General features: G+C 31.4%; 1 protein-coding gene across 3 annotated transcripts in view; it reads right to left on the reverse strand.

The window, feature by feature from the left end:
• LOC145292015 (uncharacterized) overlaps nt 1-24,650 on the reverse strand; it is a 176,427-nt gene that overhangs the window by 10,984 nt on the left and 140,793 nt on the right. For all 3 annotated transcript variants that reach the window (XM_080138012.1, XM_080138011.1, XM_080138013.1), the window contains 4 exons: nt 19,142-19,258; nt 18,393-18,504; nt 7,962-8,015; nt 6,502-6,687 (listed from right to left, as the gene is read on the reverse strand). In XM_080138012.1, coding sequence (XP_079994138.1) covers nt 6,502-6,687; nt 7,962-8,015; nt 18,393-18,504; nt 19,142-19,258 — 469 coding nt within the window. The remainder of the gene's footprint in view (nt 1-6,501; nt 6,688-7,961; nt 8,016-18,392; nt 18,505-19,141; nt 19,259-24,650) is intronic.

Here is a 24,650-nt window from a genome sequence, read left to right on the forward strand (position 1 = left end):
GGGTCTAGGCTTTTTATATATGATGTTCGGGTTGATCCATATATGAAACAACCATAGTCTAACTTTGAGCAGACTAGTGCTCTGTAAAGTTTAAGTAGGGTTTCCCTGTCTGCACCCCAATCAGAAGGTTTATAGCTTTGTTACATTTTTTTTTTTTTTTTTTTTTCCAGATAATTTATGTGTGGGATGAATGTCAACTTTTTATAAAAAAAAATCCCCAAGAATGTACTGGTCAGTAACTGGTATAGGCGTTCCTTCCATGGTTAGGCCAGGATCATTGTGCATGTTCTTTAGTTTGCAGAAATGCATGCATTTTGTTTTTTTTCCTCAAGAATTTAAATCCATTTTCTTCCGTCCATTTCATTATTTTGTTTAGGTACAATTGAAGTTTCCTTTCGATTATAGGTATATATTTCGATCTGCAACATATTAAAAAGTCTTCCAGATATAGGGAGCAGCCTACCTCAGGATTAAGGTTTTTTACAATGTTATTTATTCGAATACTGAACAGGGTCACTGATAGTATACTCCCTTGAGGTACTCCATTTTCTTGTTCCTTCAAGTCCAAGAGGGTTGTGCCAACTTTTACTCTGAGCAGTCTGTTTTTTTAGTCTAAGCTCCTTCAGATCTTTTGTAACACCGTACTTCCCTAAATATCATTGGCTTTTTCGATATCAAAGAACACTGCTGTAAGATGTTCCTTCCTTAGAAAGGCCTCTTCTAATGAAGGTTTCCAGTCTGACTAGATGGTCTATTCAGCTTCGATTTTTTTTTTTTTTTTTTTTTTTTTTTCCTCCTGAATCCTGATTGAAATTCCGTGATAAGGTTCTCCGTTTCGAGGAACCAAATTAGTCTTCTGTTTATAATCCTTTCCATGGTTTTACAAATGCAGCTTGTTAGGGCTATTGGTCTGAAATTTGATGGATCTGAAGTGTTACTTGATTGGGATTGGATGTTTAAGTGTTCAGATTTGGGGATTGGTATTATATTGTGGCCTCTTTCCAGGTCTCGGGTACGTTTCCACTGGAACATATAATATTGAAAATTTAAAGTATTTCACTGAGGTTTCCGGAAGATTTTTGAGGATTCCATATGGAATTTCATCGGGGCCCTGTAGCTGTGTCATGGGATTTGGCTAGATTCTTTTAGTTCAGACAAGGTAAGAGGTTGGTTGTATTTTTCAGTATTTTGTGATTTAAATTCAATTTTCTTTTCTCTTTTTCTAATCTTTTTGAATTTCTCTGTTGCATGATGAGATTTTTGATAAATTATCTGCCAGGTTATTGGAAATGTCTTTTTGATCTATGAATATTTTGTTGTCTTTAGAAATGTGAATATTTTGTTGTCTTTAGAGATATGAGGTATTGGTGTACTACTACACTTTCCTTCTATTTTCCTCATCATATTCCAAACCGTTTTTGCCTTAGTATTCACATTAATTTTGCATACATCATTTCTCCATGTTGTTCTTTTGGATTCCTTTATGATTCATTTGGCTTTTGCTCTGTTGTTTTGTAAGAAATCCAAATTTTCGCTTGTTGGGTTCTTTTTGAATTTTCTTAGGGCAGCTCATCGAGTTCTGATGGCTTTTCTGCATTCTTTTGTGAACCAAGGTTTGTTGTGAATGTTGGTTTTGGTTGTTTTCGGTATGGTATTATTTGCTATGTTTGTGAGCGTTTTAATGAAGTAGTTCAAATGGTCATTTTTTTTTTTGCACTATTCCTGGAAGTTTTCCTAATCTGCTTTATGTAGGTTCCATTTGGGTGCTTTTTGTTCAGTACTAGTACTTAGACTTTCCAGAATGATTGGGAAATGATCACTCCCATAGGTGTCATCATGTATTCTCCAATCATAGTCCATATATATATGGAAGGATCACATAGGGTAAGGTCGATGGCGGTGAAAGTACCTGTTGCCGGGGACATATAGGTATAGTTTTGATTATTAAGGAGGCATAGATCATTTTTGTTTATTATGTTTTCTATTTCTTTTCCTTTTTTTGTCTCTTTACTTCCCCATATTACATTGTGATTGTTGAGGTCTCCTAGCAGAATAAATGGTTTAGAGAGTTGTTTTATTAATTGAGTTAATTCAGTTTCATTGATTGTATCTTTTGGGGAGGATGTAGACTGAGCAAAGTGTTATGGTTCTATGTAGAGTCACTGAAACTGCAATTGCTTGCAAGTTTGTGTTTATATTTATTTATCTTTGGGGAACTTCATTCTTCACAAGTATTGATGTACCTCCAGAAGTTCTGTCCGTATCTTTATTTATGTAGTTGAAAGATGTGTAGTGTTTCATGTTGATAGTATTATTTTCTTTCAGGAAGGTCTCCTGTAGGCAGACAATTGCTGGGCTTAATAATAATAGTTCATTTAGGTTTGCTTTTGTCCCTCTGATGTTCCATTGTATTATTTTGTTGGTCATTTGGAGTTGTGTTCCATTGTCTCCAATCCTTCAAATCTATTTTCAGTTGGAATTCTTGTTCGGGATTTGGATTGGGATCTCTCTTTTCCTGTTTTTTTTTTTTTTTTTGTCTGAAGGTATTTTTGACTCTTTTCTGGCTTGTGATGTGTTTGATGGTTGCTCAGTTGTTTTTGTAGAAATGGTTTGTGCTCTTATTTCTTTTTTTGGTTCAGTAGTGTCTCATTTCTTCTAGTAATTCTTTCATTTCCTTTATTAATTTGCTTAAAACATCGAGTTTGTTGCCAGTTGTATCTGTTTTATGTATGTGACCATTTTGATTGTTGATTGGAGTAGTTTTTTTGGTTGCATCTGTATATTTTTTAGTTTGAATCATTTTCCTGGCCTCTGGGTAGGATATATTCTTTATGTTTTAGTTTGGTCATTTCTTTTTCAATATGTCACAGTATCTAGAGCCAGCGCCATGATTTCCAAGACACTTGGCACATTTGAAATCTTTTCTGCAGTCAACATGTGGACTGCTTTCCACACACTGGTGACCGTGTACACCAATCTTGATGGTGTTCAAACTTCTGGCACTTGAAGCATTGGAGTGTGTTTGGGATGTAGGTTTCTACATTTATTTTCATATATCCAACTTTAACTTCTGTGTGGGAATCGAAAGTTAGTATGTATGTGTTGGTAGTGATTTTCTCATTGTCTTTCTTGATTTGAACTCTACGAACATCTAACACATTCTGTTCCTGTCGGTTTGTCTTGATCTCCTCCAAAGGACAAAGTGAAAGTTTGTGACTTTTCACAACTCCTTTGCAGGTATTTAGAGTTGGATGTTAGCAGCATTTGATTTTAATAGTTTCAAATATTGTTAGTTTCAATATTTTCTTGGTTTGTTCTTCATTATAGGTCTCAATTAATAGGCTGCCGTTAAATTGTTTTTTTTTTTTTAATAGATTTGGGTTTTAAAGTCTTTTTCGATTTTAAAGGGTGATAATTGGCTCAAAGGGGTTTCCTCTACTGATTCCATTATTATAAATATTGGGGAATTCCTCAGTTTTCTTGGTTTTTCTTAAGAGCTATTGGTGTCAGAGACATCAGAGTGAGTTCTTTTTTGTGGTTGGGTGGTTTTTGAGGGGAATAAGCCATATTATGATTTATTTATTTATTTATTTTTTTTCATCTTTGCTCCCCACACACCTGAGCCCTATATGGGAAGTGCCTGGGGGGGGGGGGAACCCATTCGTCCAGCCTCAACAGGGATAAAAGGATGATATACTCAATTTTAGTGATATCATAATGCGCATCTGTTTCCCTTTGATGTTACTATAGGATATGTAGTAATTTTAAGGGGTTTGCAGCCATATCATTGATATTTTAACTTAGTCGATTGACCCTCAGCCACCGCTTTCCACCATATCGGTCAGAAGGGCCCAACCATCGGTTAGTCATGTCAAGCCCCACCATATATTGCCTACTCCAAAAATCCACTATTAATACAACACATCTATCCCTTTCCCACAAACGTGACTAGCCAATGGTTGGGCCCTTCCGACTGCTCGTCTAGCCTAGTAAGGGCCAAAGTGATGTGTTGAGAAATGGGAGTGCTAAATCCTGACTTCCAAGTCTCTCAACCACCAGGATCCCGTTCTAATGGTATTACGGGTTGCTACCTATGGCCAACAGATAGCCCCATTGGGGGACTTTTACTTTCTGCAGGGGGCAATTACCATATTCTGATGCCCTGCCAACAGGATCTAGTGTGATTGATTAATAGGAAAAACTTTTAGTGCTTCAAGTTGCTTGTCTTTTTTAAAAAATTATTTCTAGATTATAGTTTGGTTGGTATGTTTTAATTAAGAAGCCAGTCTGGAAGTGGGGGTGAGAGAAAAAAAAAGGGATGAGGAGGGGCTGTTGTTTTTGTTCTGGGTCTTGCAGAACAATGCCGTTAGTTGTGCAAAAATTAAAAAGGAAAAAACAGAAAGGTGCATTTGTCAGGGAGTTATCATCCGACAGCCTGATCTGGTTGCACCAGTCAAGAATATTGATATTAATACTTATTTCATTTGGATCAGTTCTATATTTAAAATACAATGGACATTATTAGTGTTATGATGTGGAATTAAAAAAGAAAAGAAAAAAAAAAGACTATTTTCCAATCCCCAAAACAATTTTACTTTTTTTTTTTTTTTTTTTTTTTTTGATTAAAATAAATCTTTCACTGCTGGTACTAATAAAATAATATTTATTGATTTTAAACTTCCAGTAAAAGTAAAATCTATAGATCACCTCCTCATAAGTGTTTTTATGTTTGAGAAAATATATGCAACATTTAAGATGTGTTTTTATGGTAAACAGGTCAAAATAACCATTTTATAGTTAAATATTTAGAGATTTATAAATAATCAGAATCAATAATTGTATCAGAATCAGGAAAAATATTGGAATCATCCAATCACTACTATTTATGTTAAAAAAACTTATATTTGCTGCATGTTATCTTTTTATGCTATCAAGAAAAATCTCAATTTTCTTAAAACATATCTGTTGATTAAATATATTTCTCATTCAGTGGAATTCCACAGGTCCTGCTAGTAACAAATATTGATGAAGGCAAGATGTACGACACGATAACTGAGGTATAGAGAGGGGAAGATGAAACAAGATAAAATTTTTAAATTGTGTAAATTAATTGCATTGGTATTCAACATGCTTTGATTGGTGTGAAGTATATTTAACAAATGTAATGAAAAATCATGACTGAGCTATAATGCTGGAAAACCAGATGCTCCCTCCTTTTATAAGTACTAGACAGGCAAACCCCACCCCTGAACACTCACAACCTAAATCTTATCAGAAATGATCCAGAATAATCACAGTATCCCTCTCTCTCTCTCCCTATTTGTGCAATCTCCATTTCCAAAAATAAGGAGAAATAAAGTAATTCCAACAAGGACATTGTAGCGAAAAAAAAAAAAAAAGTACCATGTGTGAAAAAAAGTACTCAAAAGAAGATTCATTTAAAATGTGACCAGCATACTGAGCGGACGCAAAAGTTGAGTGTCTTATCAACCATGCTATATGTGAATCCATGACAAACTCAAAGTGCCATACGGCCAAGTCAATACACAGAGAAAAAAAAAAGGGTGATGCCGATTGCAGATTTTAGTGCATTGCACTTATCAAGGCCTGGAAGCCACTCAGGGATAAGGGTTATTGCAAGTACAGTACGTTAGGGTGGAGATTTGATGAAGTGTTTAATTAAGGAGGCGGTTCATTAGGAATTTGTTAACATTGGACTTGAAGACATCCAAGTTGTAGTCCGGAGGGAAGCAGGCAGACGGAACAGAGTTCCACAGGCGAAAGAAAGAAGCTTTGTTCATGGAATCCGCGTTTTGATTTAGGCACAGATATAGAGTGGGGGAAATTTTTCACAGTGGATTCAGCTAGACGGGTGTTTTTCGTGAAAGATTGGCGAGGGGGGGGGCAGAGATTGGAGTTCAGACGAGCACCTGCCATTGCAGGGTAGAGAAAAGGGCATCCCCTCACTAAGCCACGAAGTCTATTTTGTACTCTGTCAAGGCAGGATAGGCTGTTTTTAGCAGCTCCTGCCCAGATATGGCAACAGTATTCCATACTCGTATCTTTTCTTATAAGAATATACAAAAATAAGATAAAAATATATTAAAACATTTCTCTTCCTTGCGTCACCCCATCAAGTATTGCAATAGAAACCATCTTATACATAAATCAATGGTTGTTAATGCATTTGTCATTTTTGATATTAGTATGCACCACTTGGTTAGTTCATGATGACTAATCGGAACCAGATAATGTGTGAATATGGGGCTGTAATTCTTATGGATGGCACATCACTGTACATTCTCTTTTTATTATTAGCACGAGTAACTAGGTTGATACTGCCATTTAGTAGTCATAGATTTTTCACAGGGGATCTCGCCCGATATGTTTCTCCCAGTTTGCATCGTTATAATGTATATGGATTTTTGTTAATAAAATTTTTTAATGAAAAAAAAAAATAAAAATAATTTTTAAATTTTGTGGCTGCTTCACTAGGCTTACCTCTTTCAGAATCGGATTCACTGCTACTAAAATTTCTACGCTGTTGTCGTGACAGCTGACGTTGTCGTATTCTCTCATGCAGGGCATTATCAGATTCTTCATCGCTGTCGTTGTCTGTGTGCTTCCTCAGTTTTTTGTTAATCCCTTCATTTTTATCATCATCACTACCGGAATCAGAACCAACACCTAGACACAAAAATGTAAATACATTAATCAATATGGGGTGTTATATATTGATCTTGAATAAATGCAGTTAAAGAGGTCATGTAAACTATCCTTCATAATTTTTCAAAGTTGTGCTTATTAATGAAAATTATATATGTACAAATTCAAATATAATATTTTCAAAATTAAAGTAAAAAAACTATTTCCAATACTGTTCTGTTCAATCGAAAATCACAAAAAAAAAAAAAAAATTCTAAAAATTATATTCCTGATTGCAATTTGCATATAAGAATATGCAACAATAATTAAACATAAAATGCACTTTTCATGTTAAATTGGAATTAAAATTTGTAACTTTATTTTAAAATCGGTAGTAAATCGATGGAAATTAAGGAGAAATAGTTGAGAAATTTGGTAAATTAATGCAAAAAAAAAAAAAAAAAAAAAAAAAAAACAAATTGAAAATCATGATGATTTATTTCCATACAAATATAAATTGATAAAAGTTCTCCACAAATCCTTCTTCTATTCAGTTCTAACCAAAAAAGAAAAAACTGAGATTAAAATCAAAACTCAGAATTATAACTTTATTGATTGTTGTGCTTGTATTTGTGTATGCAATAAGTTTTCTTTTTTTGATTTTTTTTTGTCCACTTGCATAATGAATAACAGGTATCCACAGATGTTGAAATAATAACTCAAGTCAATTAAAGATGGACACTGTTCGATATCACATTCCATCCAAGTTATTTTCTCAACTTCTTTTTCATTGAAGAAACTCTGTAGCTGTCAAGATTATTCTCCAAATAATCGATGAGAATGAAGCCAAAGAAAGTGTAATGTTTATGTCCAGCAAGAACACAATTGAATCAAGGTCCATAAAACTTCATTCCAATGGTAAATGCAGAAATGTCTGATGAATGTCCAACCAAAATTATTGCTCTTTGTAATTGAAAGCAACATCAAATTGCACAGCTTTGCACCTTTTGTAGTACGGCCATATTTCAGTTTATTATTCAATTATTTAATCAAGCATTTATGGAAATAAAGTTGAACATGACATCATTTGGATATAAAATAAAATTTTTCCATTAAAAAGAAATATTTTTATGAAATTGACCAATGTTATCCAAAGAGTTTGCTTGCATAGAAAGAGAAAAGTGTCTTTTCAATCATGTTCTTCAAGTAACATTGTCATAGAAAAAAAACATGACAATGTGTAAAAAGAAAAAAAAAAGGGAATACTTAACAGGCAACAAATGAAGGAAACTAAAAAGCTAAAACTGTATACTTACCAAGGGTTGACAAAGAGGCCAAAGCAGTGGACTTGGCTAGCTGCTTTGCTGGAGCTTACAATTATAAAAATCATAATTAGTCATGGTAGTCAAATCAAGATGGTGCAGAAGGAAAGGCATTGTCTGTGAAATGAGAGACAAAGGAGTAGGGGCAAGGAGAAAGAAAGAGAGAGAGACAAGCCTGTGCACCTGGTTGGCAGCATTTTGTAGGAGATTGTGCACACCTGCCTGAATAACTTTTGCCATAAATTGATGAAGTCGGCAAGGTAAACAAAAAGAAAGAAAAAGAAATATGAGCGCATGATAATAACAATCGTGAACATAAAAGCATCTGTACTCTCCATAATTTCATAAATCACCCTGCTTTCATGCACTTTTACGTTTGTGCTGAAATAAAGCTGAGTCATAAAAAGCTATCTTGGAAATAACAAAGACAGTCAAGTTAAAATGAAGAATTTTAAAAATGACTATAACTTCAAACAAAACTAAACTATTTTACATGCAAAATAGTTATAAGAAATAAAGATTATTATTTTATTTTGTATTATTTTACATATTAATTACACATGAAATTCAAAAATAAGTTAATTTGGATTAAATATTGTAGAGAGCATTTCACTTAATTACATTAGAATAATGAAGCTTTAAATACGCATCAAACATGAATTAGTACATTTTCTAACTTTGTCATCTCTTCATTTAAATGTCACAGCTTATTCTTAGGTCATGATTAGTTTCATTTTTTAATAGCTGAATTTAGTGATGATTCAAATGTTTATATTACACATATTTCACAGTAATGGTTAAAAAATTGTTGACCAAACATTTGCAGAATATTTAACTTAGAAATATTAGCTTCGGTTTTTAATAAATACTTTAATAATTGAAAAATAAGATGAACCTTGACTTCAGATTAAAAACAGTTGAATGCTTATGTATTACTTATTTTTTATAAAGTTTTAAAATTGAAACAAAATATTGAATCTATAGAAACCTGATTCTATGTTCAATTATTTTACTATTTCTATCTTTATATATGCACTATTAATCAGTACATTTGAGCAATCTGGTTGAAAAAAATATTACATTTTAAATATTAAAATAACATAACATTAATAAACTAGAATCGAATTTGCATCGGTCAAAAGAAGATATTTGAATAATTTCCTCAAGTGATTAAACCATATGAGATGACAAAAACCCATTAAAAAAGAATGATCAAAATACAACACTTAAAAATACCTACAAAGACCACTTGCCAATAAATATTAAAAGCATATTGAAAATTATTTGCCCCTATTTTTTCTTCTAAAAATTTAAATGGAAACATTTCTTTTTAAGATCTCAATTGTAAAATATTACTCCAACAACGTTTAACAACGGAGAAAATTTCATCCAAATCCATGTTGATTTCTCACATCTGAAAATTATAAATTTGAACATTAGATCAGTTAAATATTCTATTAAAAAAATAACAGGAAATACTCAGTTATGGTCATTATTTAGAATAAAACAACTTGATATTAATCAAAAACAAAAATGTTCTAAATAAATCATTCCATTTGGAAATAAATTATTCAAGAACATATATACTTTAGTATTTTCTCCAAATTCATAAATACATGTAAATTATTTCAAACAGACTGAAAGCACACAAACCAAGTTAGCAGTGTCATCCATGGATGTTATCAGTGCTGATAATCATAATTGCAATCAATGACATTTTTTTCTGCATACAATCACTTTTATTTTTGTAGAAGATAATATAAATTCGAGTATGGAGTTTGCCAACCTTAGTTATAGAATAATTTTGTATTTGTAAAAAATTGAAGATATGACAGCATTTAATTTTCACATTATTAAAATATTTCAACTTCTGGCAAGTGTTCTTAATTATATAATGACAACTAAACAAGAAACTGGCATGTTCCTGATTTACCTTCCCACCGAAAGATTTAAAATGCAGAAATGAATTGATTAATTTTATCAAAAATGTATAAAATATAATTTTCATTTAATTTTTTTAATCAAATTAAGTAGATTATATAAAAATATCAAAACCTCTTTAAAACTATTACAGAATATAAAACTAATGGATTTTAAATATTCCTTAAAATAATTTAGAATAGCAATACCAGACACCATAACATTCAGCGTTGGACAAGGCACAAACTGCTACTTAATTTGACACTCAGTCTTTAAATCAGTAATAAATACATTTCTCTTACCTCCATCAAAATAAAACATAACTGGATTCACAATAAAATTTACTTTAAAATGATATTTTAATATTTTTGTTGTGATTTGTATATTAGAAGAAATCACTATTTAAATCCAACTATTAACGACATTGCATGCCTATTGGTGGTAGATCACTTTTTGCAAATAAGCGGTCGGGGTGTGTCCACATATTACTTGAAGCGGAAGTTGTATCCGTCGACGATGTTTCTAGTTGTTTTAGCTAATCAGGGAAAAGAACTGTCTTTGCGACAGAATTTGAACACAGCATGTACGTCTTTCCAGTCAAAAGTTGGAATATTTCAAAGTTGAGGCTTTGTAGTACAAAGATAAGTAAAGATAGAAACTGTGTTCAAACGCTATTTAATAGCGAAAATATTATTTTTTTTTTGTCCTAAAATTTGAAAAGAATTGGATAAAAACTTTTTATGCATGAATTGATAGAAATATTGACAACCACATATAAAAATGAGAATTTTTATGTCGTGATGTGTATAAAAAATCTTCTGTAAACAAAGCATTTGTCAATTGACTTACGAACATAAAGTATCATTTTTTTTATTTTTTTTATTATTTAGAAAATATGTTTTACGACTTGACTATTCTGAACTTTATTCCATGTTTTCCACAGATAGTTAAATACATATTTTGAAATATCTTTTATTATTATTATTAAATTGTTAGGTGAAAATACAGAATAATTACAAAACAGCCTCCCCTCCCATTTTATGAATGGATTTCTAAGTCATAACATTATTTTAGCATGGTAATATAAGTACCAAAAGTTTATTTGTATAAAAATAAATGAAACACATGTTTGGGATAGGAACGTTTAATACAAGAAATAAGACATCCAAAAATGTTATAAATATGTATAAAAATTATATTCTGTTATAAATACTCAAAATTTCATTAAAATTGGTTGATTTCCTGAATTTTGGTAAATTTTTAAGTCGGGAGAGGGTCAAACTTCTGAAGCGCTTTATTTAGAAACCCATTCTAAACATGGGGATAAGGTGTTTTGTAACTAATCTGTACTTTCACCTAAAAATTTAATAAAAAAATGAAAATTATATTGTACTAAAGTTATTATTTATTTAATATGGAGAGGGTGTTTTGTCACTATTCTGTACTTTCACCTAACAATGTAATAAAAAAAAGGATATCAAAACTTGAATTTAACCTGAAAATATTACAAAAATAACGTTGTCATTTTTTTTTATTTCGTTAAAACAGCTTCATTCAACACCATTTGATTTATTTAAGTAAAAAAACATTTAAAAGTTAAAACACACAAACCACTTATCCAGTTAAGTAAAAGAATAACTTATCTTGCCTATGACAACACTTATTGGGGTTTTTTTTACACACAGAGGTATAAAAAGTGGTAAAAAAACAAATATATAACATAAATATTACCAATGGCAAGGTAAGTTACTCTTCTACCTACTGCGATAATTTTTTGGTGTTGTAAATATTTATTCTGTTCAAAAAACAAGTAGTGTCGAGTGTTACATGAGAACAAGAAAAAATGGCCATGATGTATCTTGAAATTTTTGAAGTTTTGACAATGACTTAAAAATAAAAAATTATACAAAATAGCGATAGAAACTCATCTAATAATTGTCACGGCAACATGAAGCCGTTAAAATGAAATTTAATTATCCTAATTAGTTTAATGTACTTGAAAACAATTGTAATTTGTACAAAATTTCCTTTCATGTTTTATTTCCTCATATTTTGTTAATAATTTCTTTGAATTGTGTTGTGGTGGCCATCTTGGATTTTTCACGGTGTAATGATGACAAATGATAATGCCCATCAGAATAATATTTCATATGATGATAAAGCCTCACCTCCCATTTTTTAGCTGGTTTTATGATGTTTCTACTCAAAGCTGTTAAAATGAAAGTAAAATATGCTAATTAGTCTGTAAATTACCAAGTGAGATGGTTGTAAATACAGCCAACTGAATCATCATGGTATTATGATAATATGTTCAAAATTTCATATCTTAAGATACAACTTTTTAAAAATAAGTTATTCTGTAAATTGTGCAAATTTCCTACCATTTTCAGCCACAAGCTTATATGCATTTAAATAAAACTGACTTGAGACAAAATGTCCAGTGAACCATGCATTTTTTGATACTTTGAATGATCATAACTCCAGTTCTAATAGACCGATTTTAAAAAACTAAAGATGATATTTCTTTGTGTTTTATGCTCTTTTTAATAATACTTGATTTGAGTTTATTCAATCTAAAGAAAAAAATGGTGTGTATTGCTATTAAGACTATTCTTTGAAGTGATGAAAATCATATCTATTACCATATAGATTTAACTAATTTTTTAATCCTAACAGTCAAAAGTCATTCAGTTGATGGACAATATTGATGTGTGAAACAAAATCAATTATTCCAGAAATGATGAAGTAGACAAAAATAAGAAAATTTCTTGTTTTGCATAATAAAAAAAATGGTCATCATCATTATAATAATCGTATTAGATTATTAAATAATGGTGGCATAACACGAGCAAATATTTGTGAAAAACAAAAGCTAAAGATTATTTTTATGTGTCAATGATTATGGAAACTTGTTGAAATATTTTTTTTTTTTTTCCTTTATGTTGATTCTTAGCCAGAATTATTTTCTTGTAAAAATGTAATTATCGAGCTTGAAAAGAATTCAAGAAAACTTCCATTACTATTGATTACTATATTGTCCTTTTGACTACTCTACACTCTTTAACCCTTATCCTTGAGTGGCCGATCGGCCTTGATAAGTGGTGACGCCTATGTAAAAAAAACAAAAAAAAAACAAAACTAATCATTAAGTTTGGTTGAGAATCAAAAACAAATAAAGGCAAAGTATAAAAAGGTAACAGAATTACGTTTGAGTATTTTATAAACACTCCTGAGATTGCTGCTTTCCAGACAAAGAAAACCAATTCCTAGTGATGAAGTGATTGGAAAATTAATTATCACTATTTTGAGAGATGATTATGCTGAAAAGACGGCTAGTTGGTAGTTAATTCAACAGATCCCCATTTAGGAAATGCGTATTCAATGTGATAAATCAGTTTAACCTATGAAAGAAAAGTATCAATCAGCATTCCTGCCTCTTGAGAAACCCAGAGAGTGTAACAAGTGAAACTTTCCTATATAATTGCAAGGTTTTTCACATTAAATGCTCACAATTCACTCTAGAGATAACATGGCATAAGTGCCCAATACTGAAACACTGAGCAAGACTAATATCTTCCAACTTTGTTGTTTACTTGTCATGTGACCAATAATATTCTGCCTATTAAATTATATTTACCAAATTACCTCATACATCATCCATGAACTAAGAAAATGTTGACACAAGAATTTAAAAGACTGTTCAAAAGTGAGTTACAACAGGTAAACCTTAAAAAAAAACATCCTAATTTATTCTTAATGTTAATGAAATCTAAAAGTTTATGTTCTTCGCTTACCTATTTAATGGTAAGTAAAAAACCTAAAAAACTCAATATGAGTTAATATTAGATTGACAAGAAGGTTCTTGCAGAATTTTTAATTTTGATTTCAAATGATGTATTTTCAAATAGATTTTTGTTATAATATCTTTACTTTATATATCATTTTAAAGAACAGTTTTCGCTCTATAGAACCATTTAAATTACAATCATTTTAAAACAATTATGTCTTTTCACAACCTTGAATACAAGATGGAAAAAAAAAAGCAAATTTGTACAATATTCTTATTTCAATTCAAGTTAGGCCGAAAAGATGCTGAAACAGATCTTGATATCAATAAAGCGTTTGGCCCAGGAACAACTACTTAATGCACAGCACAATAGTGGTTTAAGAAATTTTGTGGTGGCAACGAGAATCTTAAAGATTATGAGTGTAGTAGTCAGCCATCGGATGTTGACAAAGATCAATTAAAAGCCTTAGTTGAAATCCCTGCACAACTGTTTGAGAACTTGTTTCTGAATTAGATGTAACGTATACGATTTCCAACCACTTCAGAGAGACTGAAAAGACAAAAAAACGTGATAAATGAGTGCTACACAAAAGAACAACCAAAAGAAACTCTGTTATGAAGTGTGATCTTCCCCTTTTTTACGCAAAAGAACAGCGCGTTTCTTGACTAGGTCGTGACTTGCAATGAAAAGTGGATTCTTTATGACAACCGGTGACGCTCGGTTCAGTGGTTAGACACTGACAAAACTCCATAATACTTCCTCAAACCAGAGTTGCACAAAAACAAGATCATGCTGACTGTTTAGTGGTCTGTGACTGGTCTCATCCATTAATTTTTTTTAATGCAGGCAAAACCATTATGGCAGTGAAGTACTGTCAACAAATGGATGAAATGCATCAAAAACTTCAACAATACCCAGCATTAGTCAACAGAAAAGGTCCGATTCTCCTCCACAACAATGCCCGACTGCACATTGCTAAACCAACCATGCAGTGGTTGAACGAATTAGGATACGAAACTCTGCCTCATCTGTCATACTCTCCTACCAGCTACCACTTTTTCAAGCATCCCAACAACTTTCTGTGTGAGATATCAAAAACGCTTTCGGCGATTTCAACCCACCTGAATGCAACATTTTTATGTTATTGACATAAATACACTTGTCTTGGTAAAAGTGTACTGATTCTGATGGTGCTTTTTTTGATCAATAAATTTTTGCTTGAGCCAAGATATGTTCATCTGAATTTAAAAGGTAAAAACCGCAAGAAATTTCTTGTCAATCTGATAGTAAAGAACAGATTTTAAGTCTGATTTCAATTACTGGTTATTCAGTCTCGAAAATTAATATCAACACTTATTAAGAGGATATTTGCAAATTTATGATAGCAATTTATTTTTAATTTGTTCGAATTGTATTTCAATGCAAAAATAATAGATAGTAGGTGACAGATAAAGATATAAAATACATTATACAACATTACAAGGCTAATTCCAACAAATGAATCATATTGAACGCATCAAAGTCATTTATAGAAAATTAAGGAATATTTAAAAATCTAAAACAAAAAATTCACTTTTCCTGTTGAAATATCATAGAAAAAAGCAATTTCATTAAATGTAATCTATACATCTATAAAAGTGAAAGTGTGTCTGTCTGTGTACATTTCCCTATGCAATAACTGTCAATTTTCAGTCTACACACTCGAAATTTGATATACAGGGTATTGAGATTTGGGAAAATCTTTATAATCTGTTTTTGGCCAGAAATTTGGTTGTTAAGAAGTCAAAGTTCAATGATTTGACCTTTGAGAACTCTACCAAACACCTCCGACAATTTTGGGTATAAACAATTGAAATTTTAGATATAGGTTCCTTGGACGTGGATCTAACTTAACTTGATTTGAGCCCAAAATGTTAAGGGGTCATAATAGGGGTCCAAGTTAAAAAAAATGTGATCGCTGCGGTCTCTACCAAATTACTCAGACAAATTCTGGTTTAAACATTTGAAATTTTACATAAAGGATATTCAGAGATGGGGCAAACTTTTTAATCGGTTTGGGTCGAAAATTTGAGCTACTAATATATAAATCTATGTATGTTTGCATGTCTGCCTAAAACTTTCAACAGAGGCGATGGATTTTCACAAGACCCTTCAGACGACAAATACCGAAAAATTGACTAAAAACATTAATTTCTTCATCCTCAACTGGGCACTTTTTTACAGGGAGAGGTCGCTTTTTTCGCCGATATTTTCGAAAGTCATCTCCTCTTTTTGATTTTCTAGCCTTAATTAAAACCCACGTCACTTTCGGTTTGACGATGGTCGTAACAGCAAAGGCGTCACATTTTTTTCCCCCCGTTCTTTTCCTTCTTCATGGTACAGGTTCGAGCTTGGCTTCCTACTACCACTTTTTTTTTTTTGTTTTTACTCAACACACACCTCCGAACACCCGGGCAACGCCGGGCACCCATGCTAGTAAAAGAATAAAATTAAAACTTATTTCTTTAATTCATCAAACTTGAAAAGACAAATTGTTTTTATATTCACATAATTCATAATATATTCACATAAACTATATCAATATTTAGAAAATAGATTACTTTATCATTTATAGAGAAATGTAACATTACTGAAAGCACAATTAAAAAAAAAAAACTTATTAAAATGTACAAAGAACATTTAAATTGATTTAAGTGCATGAAATATACCTAATGTGTCCGTTATGAAATGGATAGTAATTGGCTTATTATTAGTCATTAACAAAAGAAATTAAAAAAATGCATCTTTTTCCCACAGTAAAATTAAAACCATTGACACTTTTTCAGTATTAGAATAAAAATCGAAAGCCACAAAATCAAATTTCTATTTAAAAAAAAAAAAAAAACGAGGTTATCTAATTAATTTTTATGTCAACCTCAACTAAAAACAATGTTATCTACTTGTCATATCGCAATTAGTATCATATTACTGCATTATTACATAAAACATGTATTACAATCGATTTCATAATCGATTGAACACCATTTTGGGGGAAACTCGAACGAGACTTCAGTTACTTCTCTTGCTTATTCAGTTAATTATTAAACTAGCAGGCCGCCTGACATTGCCCAGTTGTAAAATATGCTTAAATATATTTTGATTAATGCAAATTTTGTATTGATTATTATATATTGGACATGTGCCACCACTGAGAATCAGAACCAAAATGTTTAGCTTACAATTTACTTTTTTCTTTTACCTGAGTTTTGCCCGAGTTATGAAATCATGTTTGCTGCAAGGCTAAAAATTAAAACCTGAACCAATAGCTATTATGTTACGCATGCATATTCGTAATGCCGTCGTTCCACCTTCACCTGGCAAATTCTGTTTCTTTGACTAAAACTCAAATATAAAGTTTTGCATGGGTTCGAATACTCTTAATATATATTAAGTTTCATGCCTGTAGACCAAAAACTGACAAAGGAGTTTCATAGGCAAAATTAAAAAAAAAAATGCACACATAAATGAATATAGAAAGAGTTTAGTATTTACTATAACCTTTTTATGCAAATATTACACAAGTATAAATCATGTACAATATGGTTATATTGTACATGATTTAAACTTGTGTAATATTACATGTAATAGTTAACTAAAAGAAAACTTATATGTAATAGTTAACCATAAGAAAATCGAAAAAACTAATAGGGAATTAATTAAAATGAATGTTTAAAAGAATATGCAAATTAGCCAGATCTTTTGCAGATGAATGCAATTCCATGACCCGTAACAAAATTTTATTTTATATTTAAATAAATAGAAAAAGAGTTTTTTATGAATATCAATACAAAAAACAAAATTTATAGGAGTATAGATTTGTAATTTCTACAAAAACCATTTTCATTAATAATTTTCTACTGTATCATTTTCGTAATTTTTGAATATTTTACTAATTTTGACGTGACAAGTAGATATTATAGGCTATAATTGAAATTGTTTATTTCAATATTACCGAAAAAGCACCAAACCATTTTTAGAGGAGCTTGACCACACAAACTTTCTTTAACGACTGCAGATAAGTTTGTTTTTTTTTAATTTTTACACATAAAAAGATATATTTGAAAATAATAAAATATTCAAAAGAAAAAATTGAAAATAATTGGTCTCGAGCAAAAAAACAGTTGAAATAGTGAGATACTTGAATGAGAATGCATCAAATAATGAACAAGGAGAAATAAGATTAAATTAAGGTTTAAACTTTTTAAAAGTCATATTAGAATTTGTTTGATTAGATTGTTTACGCAGATTTTGAAACTATATTAATATTAGTTTAATTAAAGAGTTTTGTTCTTGGAATAAACATGGTTTGAACATTTTTACTGGCTTTGAATAATCTTTAGAGTTGAGGTTTGTTTTAAAAGAAAATTCTTTGTTAGAAAATATTGATTAATCTATATTAGCACTTAATTTTTTACAATAATAGGAGATAATTAAAAGATTTATCCAGAATATCTAAAGATTTTTAAAGTTAAATTTGGTAAAATAATGTGCTTAAATGCTTAAAATAATAATTAAAAAAAATCATAGCAGTCAAAAGAAAAAGTATGAAAAATAAGATCAACATGATCGATATCTAATGTAGCCACGGGAATTTAAATTTTGTGGTTTTCATAAAATTGAAAAAGTAAGGGGAAAAAAATGCTACCATAGCAAAAATGGTGAATAACAATGGAAATACCTTTAGCTGCTCGATTTCGAGCCTTGAAGTAAACCTCTCTAGAAATAGATTCAATTTCAGTATTCGTAACTTCCAAGAGAATTTCAGTCAGGTATCGACGAACTTTCATTTGCTGGAAGCAAAATTCAATTAACAATTATTTTAGAAAATGAGATTCGGGCCACATCGGAGTGAGAGTACTACAAAATATTCTCTTCTCTAACAAATGGAATAATGATAATTACTTGAAGATTTCAAACAAAATTTTTTAATTCATTTATAATCAATTTTTTCACTTCCATCAAATGCGTGAAATGTTAACGTATAATTAATCTTTTAATTACTTTTCCATTCAAGAATGAATTCAATAAATACTAAAATTTTCTCTTCTTCACAAAGTTGTGAGTATGAAAGTAGTTGGCATTTACTAGTATAAAAAGAAATATGAATGCAGAAGGACATGCAAAAGCCTCAAAGTGATTCTATAACATGGATTCTATGGTAGATGAAAAATCATCCAACACCATTTCTCGAAAATGAAAACTTACTTTATGTATATTTATTTTTCTTTGTTAGAAGTCTTATAAGTTACCAAAATTAAATCTAAATGACTTAAGAGTAAATTACGAACAGATCATGTATTTTTGTTAGAGAAACTATCTAGCTTCATCGAATGGCATTGCTCAAATAGAAGCTTATTAAGAATTGCAACAAAAGGAAAAACAATATCTATTCAAAGAAAAAAGCTTTGGAAAATAGAGAAAACTTACTAATTCTGCCTGTTTTTCTTCATCTGTTTTAAAATCATCAGGAGATGGCGAGGATTTTTCACTTTTAGAAAATGTGGGTTCATGATCACTTTTTGCAGCTCCTTCCTCATCAGACTCCTTTTAAAAGTAAGAAATAGAAAAGATAATTCAGCATAAAATGCTATAAACAAAAATATTTTGAAACAAAATATTTTGTATAAAGTCTCACATTTTGTTAACATTGTAACGCTTTTAAGTTACAATTTGTTTTAATAGTGACAAAAAATTTTTTTTTGACAAAAGTCAAAACAATTGACAATTTACAAAAAAATTATCTTTTTACATAAATTTCACAAACAAGTTATATAGTAAGAAAGAAAATTATGTTTCTTCACAAAAACATTGTAAATGAATCAGTTTTACTAAATATATATGATTAAAAATTATGTACGATTAATGTACAACTAATTGCCACTGCTGCTTAAAGCAACATCGACACAAGCGATTGACTGGGTCCATCAACATAAAATACTGTAAAACAATCTTGTAATCTATTATATACTCTATCTATATATATATAAAAGGCAAAATGTGTGTATGTGTGTGTTTGTATATCTCGCAAAAACTTTTGACAAAGGTGACAGATTTTCACGAGATCAGTATCATTTTGAAGCTCGACCTTTGTACGACAAATATTGAAAAATTGGCTAAAAACATTGATTCCTTCATCCTCAATTGGGCACTTTTCTACAGGGAGGGGTAGCAAAAAATATTGTTCCTTCATGACAATTTAGCCATATATGCATGCGCAAAAAAAAGTTCTTTCTTGAATTAGTTTCACCCAATTTCACTGATGCGGTCATAGCTCAGTCGGGTTAGGTAGTAGCATCGTTATCATAAGATTGCACGTTCGTTTGCTTATTCTTTATTTTGCATCACGTTCGTTCTTCTTTTTTTTCCATCATGTTCGCTGTTTTTTGTTTATGTTTTCCCGATTTTTTAAAGTTTTAACATTGTTTTTTAAAATTTTTTATAATATTTAAACAGGGTTATTACGTTCACTTATTTTTTATTTTCCATTTTGTTTCGACCCTCCCCCCCAACACCCGGACAATGCCTGGGATTCAATGAGATAGGTATAAATATATACTAACAGAAGACCCTGCGTCACCCAGGATTGAATGAGATAAATGGAAATGTACAGTAGCAAGAGGAGGCAACATCGCCCAAGATTGAATGAGATAGATGGAAATATATACTAGCAGAAGACCCAGCGTTGCCAGGGATTGGATGAAATAGGTGGAAACATATACTAGAGGAAGATCCGGCATTGCTCGGGATTAAATGAGAGTGGTAGAATATAAAGTCAGTCCAGGAAATGGCTGAAACAGTTTACAACCTCAAAATTACTTTAATTCATATATATTGTTGGTGTTTTGTGAAGGTGAACTAGATCAGTTTCTGTCGAGGGTTATCTATATTTTTCTGAATTTCCAATACTATCTTTGAGAATGACGTTACGGTTGTCATGGTGGGTAGAAAGAAGCATCATTATGTTGCTTTTTAACATGCTCTGGAGTTCTCTATGGTTTACCAAACCCTCTCTTTTGGGGTTGAGCTGGAGGGAGTAATGTACGTTTTGGGGTCACAAAGCAATCTCCCACAATGTCATATTCCAAAAATATAGAATACCTGTGGAATCATATTCCGGAAATGATATCATTTCTCTTGAAATTATGTTGTTGGTGGTGGGAAGGGATTGGTTGTTTTTGTTTTACGGCATATCAACCCTTTTCAGGTTATTTAATGCCGAATCCAAAGATTTTGAAGAAAAATTTTTTAATAGAATATATTTGTTGTTTTCAAGTCGGTTTCTATTTAACCCATAGTTGGAACCCTAACAGGTACTACCACTCCGGATCAGAGTGGACCTGGGAGCAATGGCAATTAAAGGGTGGCTCCACACTCCCAAAAGCCCACAAGCTGGGGCCTCACCACTGGATATAGTTTAAGGTGGTGGGAAGGGAAGAACTACATTAATATTGAAATTCATGGCAAAGTAAAAGTTGCCTAATCACATCTGTGTCAATGAATTTATGTAATTATTTGGAAAACTTGTAGAAATGATATCAAGAAATGATATCATTTCACTAAAAATGAGCTGGTGTCGGTAGTCAGGAGGAGAAGAGCACAGTAATGTGAAATTTTGAATGAAGCAAGGGTTGCATAATCACTAAGCTTCTTAACGTATTAGAAAAAGTTATCTTAATACTCTAGACTCCATCTATTTACATTTGTAAAACCTGCTGATTAATCTTTCGAAAATGACATCTTTTTTCAAAAAAATTTTGGTGTCGGTAGTGGGGAAAGGAAATAAAACACAGTAATGAGGAAGCAAGGGTCAATGTATTTATGCATTAATTTGAAAATTCTGCAGAGACATCTTCCAAAAATGACATAATTTTTCTTAAAATTATAGTGCCAATATGGTGGAAAGAAAAACCCCTTTAATATTGAAATTTATGGTGAACCAAGGGTTGCTTAATCATTAACCAAGACAATGTATTTAAGTATTAATTTGGAAATCCTAATGATACCTCTTCTAAAAATGATTTCATTTTTCTTAAAATTATGGTGGCCTTGTTTGTTTGTTTAACCAGCATATTGACCTTCTTTGGATCACTTAATGCTGTATATAAGGTTTTAAATTGTTTTGATACTTTCTGAGTCGATTTTTGCTGGGTATATTCAGGCAATGTTTTGTTATAGTTTGTTATTTGATGGTATTTATGTTTTATTGTAAAGATTTGCTCTTTTTAAGAAATTTAGAATGATTTTAGGATTTTCTTTATCAAAGAGTTCTTTTAAGTTTGTAGGCTTATAGTAGTGTTGAAGAATTTGTGTGAGGTCTACCAGTCAAATAAAAGGTATTTCATTGTATAAGGTTCATGACATGCTATACATTTGGGAGGTTCTTCACTTTTTAGTATGTAGGAGTGAATTATGTATGTGTGTCCTATCTGGATATGTGATAAGACTACTTCTTTGCATGATTTTCTGGGATTTAGTAGTTTTTTTTTTAAATATAGGCATAATTTGGAAGAGTTTGTTGTTTTGGCAATTGTTCCAGTTTTCTTGCCATTTCTTTGTAATAAAATTGTCGATTGAAAGTTTGTAGTCCATATATGGAACCTTTCTGTCACTTATTTGAAGTATTAAGGAATTTTTAGCTGCCATGTCAGCTTTTTCATTTCCACGGAAACCATAGTGACTAGAAATCCAACAGAAGAAAGTTTTGTGTTGTATGATAGAATGGATCCTTTGTAACAATTTTAGTAAGAAATTGTTTAATTTTTTATTTTTTAATGATTCTAATACTGATAATAAATCTACAAATATTATGAATTTCTTCGAGTTTTGGTTGATGATAATATCAAGAGCCAAGTTTCTGAATGTAATTTCTGCACTATAGATTGAAGAGTTATTTGGTAACCATTTTTGCTGAATGGTGTTTTCTGAAATAGCGGCACATCCCACTTTGTTTTGATCTTTGGAACCATCCGTGTAAATGTGTGTCCAATTTGGGTAAGAATCCAGAATGTTGTTTAGTTTTTCTCCATAGTCTGAGGGGTGAGTATTGGATTTAGGATACATTGTCAGGTCTAGTTTGACTTTAGGTTTATTTAACAGCCAAGTTCAACAGTTCTGTGAGATTTTCCTTGTATTCCTGGTTTGATCTATTGTAAGTGTTTTCACCATTTCTTTCATGTAGAGACCAAAGGGTTTAATTGCATTTTCTTTTTGTTTGAATAGACGTGTGTAGTTGGAATTAAAAGTGCAGAATTTTTGGGGTTTGATTTGAGTTTTAGATAATAATGTAAGCTTTCTATTGAGAGGATTTGAATGTAAGCTTTCTATTGAGAGGATTTGAATGCACACCTAATCCTGTGTGATGGATGGAGTCTAGAGTATTAAGATAACTTTTTCTTATTAAACCATATATAAAGCTTCCGTAATCTAGTTTGGCTCTTATCAGGGTTCTATAATTCTAAGAATGATGAGCAGTCTGATCCCCCACTCATTGTAGGGTTTTGAAACATTATTGTTTTAAATATCTTAAGTGAGAGATGAAGGAGAGTTTTTTGTCAAAAATAAGTCCCAGAAATTTATGTTGGTCAGCCATTTTGATTTTTGTTCCTTTTAGGTTGAGTCGAGTCATTGTGCATTTTTCCTAGGATTACAGAAATGCACGCATTTAGTTTAGGTTGTTGAAAATTTAAAGCCATTTTCTGTGGTCCATTGTGTTAGTTTGTTTATACACATCTGTAGTTGGCATTCTGGGGTGTGAATATTTTTTGATTTATGGCAGATTACAAGGTCATCTATATATATATATATATATATATATATATATATATATATAAAAGGCAAAATGATTTTTGTATGCCCAAAAAAGGCTTTTTTTTGGTGGGGCTTCTCGCGTCGGTTACTATTTTGGAGAAGTTTCCTTATACTTCCTAGATTATAATACCTCAGAATAAATAAATGTCGTCTCGATCTTTATTTTGATCGACTTTTAAAAAAATCCCTGGTTTCCAGTGCTTTCTCCTCTGGAGAACCTCATAGGGGGATATCAAAGAACTCCACACATTGCTACAAAATCTACCCCCAAAAATAAACTTCACACTAGAACAAAGCCCCACAGAACTACCTTTCCTAGACATCCTAGTAACAATAAAAAACAACAACAACATAATCACAGACATCTACCACAAACCCACAGACACTGAACAATACCTCCACTTCAAAAGCCACCATCCTAAAAACTGTCTAAAATCAATACCCTACTCCCTAGGACGTAGAGTCTGCACCATAGTAAAAGACAGACACCTCCGTTCAACTAGACTGAATGAACTACAAATAACACTGCGGAAAAGAGGATATCCACTACCACTAATACAGAAAGGTATTGAACTGGCTGAAAAAATTCCAATAGACCAACTAAGAACCCCAAAAGAACACAACAAAGAACAAATTTTAGCATACGCCTCTACACACAACACAAACAACCCAGAACTATTCACACAGATAACAAAAAACCTTATCCTCCTCAATCAGAACGACAAACTAAACAACATACTTAAAACAACAAAAATAATAAAAAGCAAACGCCAACCCAAAAACTTAAAACACATCCTAACTTCCTCAAAACTCGTCCCACATACTACAAAAGGGGTTACAAAATGCAACAAACCGCGATGTGGAGTATGTGACATAATAATAGAAGGTAACACATACACATTCAAAAACCCAACACAAACATTCAAAATAAAAAAGGATCTAAATTGCACCTCCAGAAATGTAGTATATGCACTAAGATGCACAACATGCAATAAATCCTACATAGGCGCCACCAAAAATTTCAGCAATAGAGTGGCCTTACAAAAGAGCAACATCAAAATTGCAGATAACAGACACTTCTATGTTTCAAAACACGTACACACATGCAGTGGAAACAGCTTCAAAATAA

This window comes from Euprymna scolopes, chromosome 13 (genome assembly GCF_053919585.1).
Source record: "Euprymna scolopes isolate OS-2025 chromosome 13, ASM5391958v1, whole genome shotgun sequence".
NCBI lineage: Eukaryota > Metazoa > Mollusca > Cephalopoda > Sepiida > Sepiolidae > Euprymna > Euprymna scolopes.